This window comes from Gossypium arboreum, chromosome 10 (genome assembly GCF_025698485.1).
Source record: "Gossypium arboreum isolate Shixiya-1 chromosome 10, ASM2569848v2, whole genome shotgun sequence".
Taxonomy (NCBI): Eukaryota; Viridiplantae; Streptophyta; class Magnoliopsida; order Malvales; family Malvaceae; genus Gossypium; species Gossypium arboreum.
In genome coordinates, this window is record NC_069079.1 from 6,250,831 (window position 1) to 6,262,509 (window position 11,679).

An 11,679-nucleotide genomic window follows, 5' to 3' on the forward strand; every position below is an offset into this window, starting at 1 on the left:
TGTCCCATGAACAGGTCTAATATTGATCTAAAATGTAAAATTTTTTCAATATTAACTTTCATTTCATAATCCAATTTATTCTATATTTTATACCATTTTATTTTTCTAAAATTATACAATCGTCCTAAACTTTTACAATGTATGCAATTTAGTCTTTTAACCCGAAAATCATAAAATTGACCATTTTCTAGAGATCAGATTACAGCCTAATATTCTAGGCCCTTAAACAGTCTACAAAACACCTCTTATTCACCAATAAACTATGCAATTTCAACATTTTTACAATTTAGTCCTTTAATAAAAAACTAACTTAAATTACTTTACAAAACAACAAAAAATCACAATCAAAACTTTAAACACATCATTATCATCACAAACAACCAAGATTCATCAATGGTAATTTTCAAAATTTTTAACAAATTCAAAAACGAAGATACTAGCTAATTGAACCTAGTTGGAACGATCTTAAAAATATAAAAATTACAAGAAATAGATGAGAATTGAGCTCACATACACAAGGAAAATGAAACCGAAGCTTGGAGCCCCCTTCAATGGTGTTTCGGCATCAATTTGAAGAAATGAAGAAGAAAATACCATCTTTCCTAATTATTTTGTTTTAATTTTAATGTTAATTACTATTATGCCATTAAAATACATGTTATTTTATCATTTTTATTCATATTGCTGTCCAACAATAATAAAAAATGGGCTAATTCTACATAGATCCTTCCTCATTTAATAATTAAGCTATTTAATCATTTAAATGTAATAATTAACAAATTTTGTATTTTTACAATTTAATTCTTTTACCTTAATTAGTTATCTAAACGTTAAAATTTCTTAATCAAATTTTAACACAATTCAAATGACTCGTAAATATTTTATAAATAATATTTACGAGCCAACACGACAAAAATTTATAATTCCAAAATCACAGTTCTGTCACTATAAAAAAACAAACTATTACAATCATCCTTATTTGGAGGTAGCATATTAGTAATATAAGCTAGTATATTTAATGGAAGCAAAGCACACAAAATGTTCAATTCCACTTTCCATCAAAATTTACTATATCTTTCAAACGGTCCAACCCCCATATAATGAATATGAAGAGGGTCAAGATCTGCAATCCAAATATCAGTCTAGAAACGGACTGATTCTCCATCACCAAACGACCATACAACCAGTTCTCCAAACTTGCCCCGAACTCTCTCCATAAAGCTTAACTATTATTCCAACTGATATTCTTTGGACAAACAAATATTATCTTATATAAATTTGTTAAATTATGATCAAATTTATAGATGATGTAAATATTGCAAGCTAAATTTATTAGACCAATAACAAAATGATAAAATCTGTAAAATTTGAAAGTTAAATTTAGTATTATACCAATAAAATTATATACAATTGAAAAAAAATATTAATATTGTGATTAGTTACTCAATTTTGAAGTCGATAAAGATTAAATTACTTTAATTTTTAAAGATAAACTAATCTATTCAATATCAAAATTGAGAGGGACTAATAAATTTTCTTTTACTAAGATTGTACCTTTGACAAAATAATTAGGCAAGACTCTGATAATTTTGAACTTTCTTCTTAATGTTAAAGCTCAATAATCTTATTAAGTACATATCATGTCATTAAACTATGCAAAATTAAAAAAAAATAGGTTTTAATCATGTGATTAGCTTATTTTAGTATTATTTTTACTTAATACAAAATTTAAATATTTTTATTAATTGAAAACTCAAATTACACTGAAATTATTTTGTGGGTGTTTCTTATAATCTTTTATATTAATTAAATTTATAATGGGAGAAGAATTTTGTAACAAGTATATTTATTAAAATTAATTAACCTTTTAATTACAATAGTAAAATTAATTATTTATCATTCATGATGTTTTGTGTTTAAATATAATTATGATTTTTTATTGATTTTTAATAAAATATAAAATCATTATCATAAAATATAACTTAATTTATATATGAGAATATATTTTATTAATTTCAATTTCGAATCTCTTTAGGTAAATTTTTTATTGATTTATTATATAAAATGATAAAATACTTTCATAAAAATATAATTTAATTTATATATCAAAAATATTTTAATAATTTTAAAATTAAATTAATATTAATTAATTTTAATATTAACTCAATAAAACACTTAAAATAAATATAAATAAATAATATTTACTTTTACCTATGTATTAATCTATCTAAGGAATGGGTTACCAATCATACTAAAAGGCTCCTCTAAAAAATAAGAAAGTTTGAATAAATAGATAATGGCCAGGACTTTAAAAAAAAATGAGTCCCGTTTCTTTTTAATTTAAACCGGCCCGAATAACATGCCTGTAGTATAGGCCCTATGCTTCCTTTTTTTCTCTGTTCTCTCTGTCCAATCTGTCGTTCCTCCTTGAAAACCAAAAAACAAGTTCTAAATCCCTAATTTCTAACAGCCCTATACTCCTCCATTTGCCTTCGCCAGTCCAATCTCCACCTACACCCACCGGCCGACCACCACCATCATCGTTCACCAGTCACCACCACTGACCTCACGGTTCACACCCACTGTCGCTTCCCTCAGTCCTCAACACACATTGCCTCCATCGACTTTTGTTTTAAAGGTATGAACATTAGAGTTTTGTTTTAAAGCTGTGAGCATTTTTTTAGCTTGATTTTGTTGAAAAACACAAATAAGAAATACTATCCCTAACTTCTAATTGCTGTTGTATTGGTTATGCTTTTACTTTTACTTCTCTTTTCTTTTTTTTTTTTTGGGGGGGGTGGTGATAGATAATTTAGATTATTTGTTATTTCATGGGTTGTTATTGTTTACCATGTTCGTCATGAATATGTTACTTTTGTCTGCTTTATTTTTGTTGTGGTGAGTTCTCTGTTACTTTGGTTATCTTTGGTCCTTAGTAAGACTTTTATGTTGTGGTGTTAGATATCTATGCATATGTATGTATGCATGTGTGTCTGTGTATATATAATATGCATATATTTTGTAAACTACATAACTTCTGTCTTGCGTTTGGCTTAGAAACCTTTTAACGTGCATTTATGGATAACATGCACAAACCTGAGCATGTTTCTGATCTGAACATTTGGACCAACTGTTTGTCAACTGCTTTAGTTATTCAAATTTTTTGTTTAGCAATCAAAATTTTGTACAAATAGCCAAACTGGAAGCGAACTATGTCTGGATCAGTGTGCTTTTTTAAAACCGAACGCATATGTTTTTCTAGTGTACAACTTCTTCCAGGTTAACTAATGAATTGGACCAATCTGTGATAATCTGTTGGATGACTAATTATGCTGAGTATTGTATGGCATGGATAAGATTTTGAATTATATTTAATGATAAGGTTGGATATTAGCTAAATAACTCTTCTTATTGGTTGGGGATATAAGGACATGAGATATCTTCAACTGCAGAAATTGAGTCAGCATGTGATTGGATTGGAAGCTAAACACATTGATGTTTGTGCTATCACACGATAAGGAGTTGAACTGAAAACTGAACGGTAATAAAGGGCATAATTTGGACTGATAACTTGAATGTTCCTGCTAGTAGTCCCTGTTGAATAAACATTTGCCTGGAGGCTTGACTCTTGAGTTTAAATTTCCTTTGTTTAAGGAATTATTTTCTTACTTTTGCCGTGCACCTTTGGAAGGAAACAAAAGCATGGATAATAACCTTTAGAAAAGAAAAATAAATTACTTGGAAAATATATTTTTTAGATGTAAGGTTTTTATTTTAATTTATTTATAATATATCATTTTCATTTTAATTTTAATTTTAATGTTTTTGCGTCAACAATGAGTGGAAAAAATGTTTGACACGTAGTCACTAAGTAGAAAATGGGTAGAAAATAACCTTAAGCATATTTTTTAACTGTATTGAATCTGGGTTTGATCTGTTTTCTTTTAATTTTTCTGGGTTTCTGGTTTGGAGATTTATCAGTTCATTAACTCTTTTGAGATTTGAGATGTTAATAAGTTTGTAGCTCAGCTAGACTAGCCTTGCTTTATCAAAAGTTAAAAAAAATTGTTGGATTTTGAATAGGGATAGAAGGAGTAAAAGGGGTTGTATTTTATTAGGTTCCAAATGGTAGGACTTTGGAAAGTTTATAGTAACCTGAGCTTCTGTTATTTAAGAAAAAAATGTATGACTTGTTTTTCTTTTCCTTTTTAGTTGGGAATAGATCATAGCTGTTATATTAGAAATTTCTGGCTTTGGGGTTGAAATCACTATAAAATTAATGCAATTTGGTAAAGGAGAAAACATTCTTGGTGGATGTGTTTGATTATGGTTTAGTTTACGGCTGAGATTTAGCAAGTATGATATTTTTGTTGGAGCTGAAATCTGGATTTATTGCCACTGTTTTGAGTTTATTACAGTAAGTTGCCTGGGATCAGGATTATTAACATCAGAATGGATGTATAATTAACTGATGAGTAATGATTATGTGTTCCCTAGAATTGTCTTCAGTTCAGCATGTATCATGTGCTGTAATGTTTAAAGATCCGGTGATAAGAGTTTGTTAAATGCTTTTTTTTTAAGTGCCTGGCCCCGAGTGGAATATTGGAGAAGTGGGCAATGTGGTGTCTGATGGAGGATTGCATCCAAATATCAAATAGCCATCTGCCTCTTTGTATCTTCTCCAGATATTAAATCAGAAGTTAATGCTTGCGTTCTGCTTCACATGGAGTGCAAGTTTGGCTCTTCTTTTACATTTTTGTCAATATTGAAGGGCATCGACCTTAATTGCGATTAAAAGTTTTATAACTTTTGGTGTTTATATGGTTGGCAGCATCTTGATTTATTTATCAGTATCCTGTTATATTCTTGAACTGAAAGGCTGTAATTTCCTTTTTGGTTGTGAATAGATCATAACTGTTATATTAGAAATTTCCTGCTTTGGGGTTCAAATCACTAGAAATGTAACTAGACTTAGAGACAGAAAAAAATGCATTGTGTGATTTTTTTGTGTTTTATCATTTGATACACTAAAACATATTAAATTATAAACTTATCATTACATGAAATTTTAACTCGTAAAAATCAAATTCTCTCATTTGAATTAAAACGAGTTAATACTTTTTTGAGATGTTTAAAAATGTATATTTTATGCTCGTTATAACATCAACAATCATTGAATTTAATAGGGAAGTATTGAAAAATTAAGTGTTTAATTTAACTTATGTAATTTCTTCAATATATTATTTATTTCCTTTATTTATTTTATTTGTTTTTGTGATTTTTGGCACAGTGTTCGGGCGATTTCCATTGACTATGAGCAGCGGTACCAGAGCCAGAAACTTCCGTCGCCGTGGCGATGATGTTGATGACGATGACAATGGCAACGATAATAAAAACAACCCCACCTCTACCACCGCCACCACAAACCCCTCATCTTCAAAACCCGCCACGAAGAAAATTCCGAAACTCCTTAGTTTCGCTGACGATGAAAATGAAGAAGAAACAACCAAATCATCCTCAAATAGAAGCAGAGATAGAGAAAGAGAAAAACCCTTTTCCTCTCGGTTTCCCAAATCCTCATCTGCCCACAAGATTACCTCCATGAAAGACCGCAAAAGCTCTTCTTCTTTACCTTCCAATGTACAACCCCAAGCCGGTACTTATACAAAAGAAGCATTACTTGAGCTCCAAAAGAACACACGCACCCTTGCTGCCCCTTCTTCACGGGCTTCCTCCATGTCATCTGAGCCTAAGATTGTTCTCAAAGGCCTTCTCAAACCCCAATCCCAAAATTTGAACTCCCAGCAAGAGAATGTCCCACAACATAAACTTGATAAAGATGAAGTAGAATCTAGGTTGACAACGATGGCGATTGGTAAAGAAGTAGATATGGATTCTTCGGCCTTTCCTGACCAGGCAACTATTGAGGCTATCAAGGCAAAGAAGGACCGGGCTCGGAAGTCTTTTGCAAGGCCTGCTTCTGATTATATATCACTGGATAGTGGGAGTAATCGTGGTGGTATAGAGGAAGAGTTCAGTGATGAGGAGGAAGCAGAGTTCCGAGGGCGGTTGTTGGGTGAAAGTGGGAAAAAGGGTGTGTTTGAGGTTGTTGAGGAGAGAGCAATTGGTGTAGTTTCGAGGAAAGATGAGATTCATGATGAGGATAATGATGATGAGGAGGAGAAGTTGTGGGAAGAAGAGCAGTTCCGGAAAGGACTGGGGAAGAGGTTGGATGACGCTTCAAATGGAGTTGTAATTAGTAGTAATACCACTGCTGGAGTTGCTATGATTCATAATATGCCTCAGCAACACCAGAAAAGGTTTGGGTATTCGACAATTGCTTCATATGGTTCGATGATGCCAAGTGTGCCACCTACTCCATCTTCAAGCATTGTTGGTGCAGCTGGGGCTTCTCAAGGTTTAGATGTTGCGTCGATATCTCAACAAGCTGAGATTGCTAAAAAGGCTTTACAAGAGAATTTGAGGAGGCTTAAGGTATCTCTATGTTCTCTACTTGTCTTTAAAGAGTTTGAAATAGAAGCCAAAGTGATTTAATTTTGATTAACTGTTAGTGGGTATGAGTTGGTATGTTTTAGTTTTGGTTGTTGCCAATAGTTTGTATGAGAAGTATGCTTTAAATTGAATCCAAAGGGTAATCTAACATGAAACTGGAAGAACATGATAACTGTAGTCACACTTGTAAGGAGTCAATTGTTTTGATATTTTTCAAGCTTTCTAAAGTGGAAGGATGCTAGAAACTATTACTTCTGTGGTTTTGGTTTGTTTTCCAATTTTAGTCATTTATTGGCTTCGGTGGTGGGGCATTGCAATGAAATGGGTGCACTGTGATGTAGGCTTCCTTGATTGATTTGCATCAAAAGTTATGCTAGATGTCTAATATTATCTCTGAAGCTCTTGCCATAGAGTTTTTTCGAGGACTTAAATGACTTTTGATAACTGATTGATTGCTGGGATTGTTTGACTAATTGACGATGCTGCGTTTCTTAGTGATGCATTGAGTAAATGTGTTTTTGATAACTTCCAATTCAAATGAGATTGCAAGATTAGATAGTAGTACTTGAGTTCCAAACAAGTTGCCTAAGTAGTGTTGTTGTGGTGTTTACGTGGAGCCTTCCATTGCTTATGACTGATAGCTTCTTTTTAGTAGATTTATTGTTTCCCATAAAACTATGTGGGATTTGGTCGATAGTAAGATGTGTAGAACTTGTCAATAGCTCTTTGATACCCAAATGAGATTTGAATGGAAGGGCTCCATGGGTCAACTATTGTATCAACTTCTTGATGGATTTTCTAAAATCACATAGTTACTTAACGGGTTAATCATACCTATTAAAGTTCAGGTTTTAACTTCGAATCTGCAACGCATGTAATGAGTGTGACATGACCATTGTGCTACTAAGTACAGAAGGGAAGTCCAATATGCAGGAAAGTCCATTGTTGCAATCAGTCCTTTTGGTGCTTATTTGTGTCATTGTTCAAGCTTTATTAATTCATTTCGTTGTATTGTTGAGATACGTATTCCTAATCTAGTTCTTGTTAGCTTCCCTAAACTATGGTCTTTACACTTTAGGATATATTTTGCTCAAGTTAAGTTTCGGGTTTTCTCAAAGGTCATTAGATGAGTTTTATTGGTTTAGTTCCTGAACCTATTGAACACTTGTGAGAGGTGCTAGCTTTTGCTTGTATAGTTAGTTAGAGGGCATGACAAATTTGTAATAATGAATGAGTCAAGGAAGTCGAATATTGTGCTTTATCCGCTTATAAACAGATGTATTTTTGCTCTTTCTATGCTACAAAATTAGTGTGTTTTTTAATGAAAGAAAAGCCTACTAATATTCTTTCTTTTATAAATATGCTACAAATTTTTTTGCATAGGTACTCTTCACTTTCAAATGTTTTTACCTGAGTTTTCATGTGCATTAAGAGATGTTTGAATTATTTGGTACCTAATCAGTTTTTATGTCCTTACCAGGAATCTCATGCCAGAACCATTTCATCATTGAGTAAGGCTGATGAGAATTTGTCAGCCTCTCTTTTCAATATCACGGCTCTTGAGAAGTCTCTATCTGCTGCTGGTGAGAAGTTCATCTTTATGCAAAAGCTTCGTGATTATGTTTCTGTTATATGTGAATTTTTGCAGGTATGGCTTTATCTGATTCTATATCCTGTTTTCCTGTGTGCCAGTTTCCTCCTTAATTAGATGTTTGTTTTGATCTCTCTCTGTCTCTTTTGGAGAGTACATATCTTAAATTTTAGAACTTTTACTTTTAAAATTATAAGTGATGAAGTATTTAATAATAAATCTGATCAGCAAAAATATTTAATAATAACAAAAGTAGGAAGTACATAAACTGAATGAAATATAATAAATGTTAAATTCATTTTTGATAGAATTCAATTCATATCAATCTCAATTACTATCTGGATATTAATTCTTTGTATCACTTTTTATTAAGGATAATTTAAATATGTAAAAATAAAAGTTAGTGTCCTTTTACATCCAAAAATGTTTGAAGCACAATTTTACTCGTAGGCATGCAAACACACTGTTACACAGGATTTGTTCATGTAGTACCAGTGATCTCAAAAATAAATACTGAATAAGTAATTTGAAATTTCATTTGTGAAAAGCATATTACTAACATAAAATTTGAGTCACAAATATCAAGTTCTCAATCATTGATAGCTGCGAGAAACTGAATTAGCAAAAAGTACTTGTAAGCTATGAATGCACAATCTGAAAATTAGCTAAATATTTGAAATTACATTAGCACGTACAAGCATAATAAATTATTAAAAAGCCCTTCGGTTGGGATTTAGATGGTATGTTTAATACCACTTGATTTTTGTATTTAAACATGGTCTTAAGAATTTTATTTGTTTGGAGTGACTTCTTGTTAGATATTCAGGTTTCTTGAGGCTTCTTTTTCATGCATGCTTGTAACTAGACCTGTTTGTATACTGATGCTTATCTTTTTTACTATGACTTTCTACCCAGCATAAAGCTCCCCTTATAGAGGAACTTGAAGAGCATATGCAGAAACTTAATGAAGAACGGGCATTGGCTGTCTTGGAAAGAAGATCTGCAAACAATGATGATGAAATGCTGGAGGTTGAAGCAGCTGTGAAAGCAGCAATGTTGGTTTTCAGTGAACGTGGAAGCAGTGCCATAATGATTGAAGTTGCTACAAATGCAGCCCAGGCTGCATCCGTTGCCATTAGAGAACAAGTAAATTTACCGGTTAAGTTAGATGAATTTGGTAGAGATGTTAACCGGCAGAAACGTTTGGATATGGAACGAAGGGCTGAGGCTCGTCAACGCAGGAAAGCTCGATTTGATTCTAAGAGATTATCATCCATGGAGACAGACCATTCCTACCAGAAAATAGAAGGAGAATCAAGCACTGACGAGAGTGATAGTGAGGGTACAGCATATCGATCAAACCGTGACATGTTGCTTCAAACAGCAAATGAAATTTTCAGTGATGCATCTGAGGAATATTCCCAACTTTCTGCTGTTAAACAGAAGTTTGAAAAATTGAAGAAAGATTATTCTTCAAGCTATCGGGATGCTTACATGTCATTAAGTATTCCTTCTATCTTCTCTCCATATGTAAGACTTGAGCTGCTTAGGTGGGACCCACTCCATGGTGATGAAGACTTTTCTGATATGAAATGGTAATGGTGCTTAACTAAAGAACTTCAGTTATATTGCTAATTGAACTTAAATAGCCTGTTTTGAGTCTTTTGATATGGGCTTGCTGCCTTTGTTATCTTAGTTTATGGTGATTGGTGCTAACAAAGGTGCATGCTTCAATGAACAAACACATGATAAAGGTTTATTATTGTATCTGTTTCAATTAGAATTTATGCTAAGAAGTACCCTGTTTTGAATATTTTGATATGGGCTTGGTTATCTCGGTTTGATTGGTAGAAACAAAGGTGCATGCTTGAATGAACAGACACATGTTAAAGGTTTATACTTTGCATCTGTTTTAATTATTATTCGTACTAAGAATATCTTTCACCTTTGCAGGCATAATTTGCTATTCAATTATGGTTTTTGTGAAGATGGAAGTTCTGCACTTGATGATTCTGATGCTAACCTCATTCCTGCACTAGTGGAAAAGATTGCGCTTCCAGTATTGCATCATGAAATTTCCCATTGTTGGGACTTGCTTAGCACACAAGAAACAAAGAATGCTGTTTCTGCAACGAGTTTGATTATAGATTATGTTCCTCCTTCTAGTGAGGCTTTAGCAGAATTATTAGTTACTATCCGCTCTCGTCTAAGGGATGCGATTACTGATATTGTGGTATTTACTCTCTCTCTCTTTCTCTGTATATATATATTTATATCTCAATCTAGCTTTCTTTAACTCTGTGTGTGCACATCTGCAGAAAGGCATCTGTGCCTCTATGTGTGTCTTATCTTTGACTATGGACATGTTAACTCATAACTGTTCTTATTATTGTGATTCTTTGATATTTTTGCTTCGCAGGTCCCAACATGGAGCCCACTTGTGATGAAGGCTGTGCCAAATGCTGCACGAGTTGCTGCATATCGGTTTGGGATGTCTGTTCGTTTGATGAGAAATATCTGCTTGTGGAAGGATATCCTGGCATTGCCAGTTTTAGAGAGGCTTGCTCTAGATGACCTTTTGTGTGGGAAAATTTTACCTCATATTCGGTGCATTGCTTCAGATGTTCATGATGCTGTCACAAGAACAGAACGTATTGTAGCTTCTTTATCTGGGGTGTGGGCAGGCACAAATGTCTCACGAGATTCCAGGTACTAATAGTCTGTTAAGGTGCATTAAATTTCCATAATTGCTCTCCACCTGCTGTGATCAAATTGGTCATCTGTGTTACCTATTGAACCGAGTAATTTTGCGCATCCATGGTTCAATTATGCTTGAACTGTTAAATAATCTACAAATTTGAATAAATATCCAACATCCTGCTCCTGTCATTCCTGGCCTCTTCCCCCGTGGATTATTGCTTGTTTCATCTACATTTTTTCTGCTTTCCCTGTTCTTGGTCTGTAATCATTGTTTTACTGTTTACTTTTCAAATTTATCTCTCTCGAAATTCACACCAATACGTTACACTCATAATAGAAGTTATATGTACATAATTATAACATAAAAGGCTCACCTTTTAAACGACTGCAAGGGTACTGGTCTGGTATTTTCCGACTTAATTACATGATTGCTTCTCGTTCGGAAGCTTCCTGACTTCTGCATCTCATGATTTTTCTTTTTTACTCTTTAAATGTGCAGTAGCAAGTTGCAACCGCTGGTGGATTGTGTGTTGTCGTTAGGAAAAACATTGGAGAGAAGGCATGCGTCAGGTGTGAGTGAAAGTGAGGCTGGTGGACTAGCTCGTCGGTTGAAGAAAATGTTGGTTGAGCTAAATGAATATGACAATGCTAGGGATATAGCGAGGAGGTTTCATCTAAAGGAAGCATTGTGAACCATGCCTTGTTAAGGATAAGATTTGATTAACCTCGCTGAGTGAGACTAGTAAAGTTGTCCAATGAACCGGCAGTAGGTGTTAGATATACATGAATAATATGGGAAGAGATCACCATTGAGACTTTTGTGGAATATGAGTTTTTTTTTAATAGTAAATTCTCTCTGATGTTTCTAATGCAAA

The 11,679-nt window shown here is 33.1% G+C and overlaps 1 protein-coding gene and 1 non-coding gene across 3 annotated transcripts; both read left to right on the forward strand.

Annotated features, from left to right (window-relative positions):
* The first annotated feature begins 2,301 nt into the window (after positions 1 to 2,301).
* On the forward strand, positions 2,302 to 11,679 carry LOC108473664 (transcriptional repressor ILP1). Of its 2 annotated transcripts, none has more exons than XM_017775354.2 (7): positions 2,302 to 2,638; positions 5,291 to 6,495; positions 7,994 to 8,161; positions 9,020 to 9,699; positions 10,058 to 10,337; positions 10,524 to 10,813; positions 11,304 to 11,679. In XM_017775354.2, the coding sequence occupies exons 2-7, from the start codon at positions 5,314 to 5,316 to the stop codon at positions 11,494 to 11,496; spliced, it is 2,793 nt and encodes a 930-aa protein (XP_017630843.1). In that variant the 5' UTR covers positions 2,302 to 2,638; positions 5,291 to 5,313; the 3' UTR covers positions 11,497 to 11,679. The 2 variants fall into 2 exon arrangements, with proteins under 2 accessions (XP_017630843.1, XP_052875976.1); XM_053020016.1 differs by lacking the exon at positions 2,302 to 2,638 and adding an exon at positions 3,409 to 3,541.
* On the forward strand, positions 4,646 to 4,756 carry LOC128282886 (small nucleolar RNA snoR98). The gene has a single exon (XR_008273237.1). It is a non-coding gene; the product is annotated as a small nucleolar RNA snoR98 (small nucleolar RNA).

What these genes read in the sequence shown, in the direction of transcription:
- LOC108473664 (XM_017775354.2), top strand. Translation starts at nt 5,314, where the DNA reads ATGAGCAGCGGTACCAGAGCCAGAAACTTCCGTCGCCGTGGCGATGAT. An exon ending in AGAATTTGAGGAGGCTTAAG is followed by an intron (nt 6,496 to 7,993) that starts GTATCTCTATGT and finishes TGTCCTTACCAG; the next exon opens with GAATCTCATGCCAGAACCAT. An exon ending in TTATATGTGAATTTTTGCAG is followed by an intron (nt 8,162 to 9,019) that starts GTATGGCTTTAT and finishes CTTTCTACCCAG; the next exon opens with CATAAAGCTCCCCTTATAGA.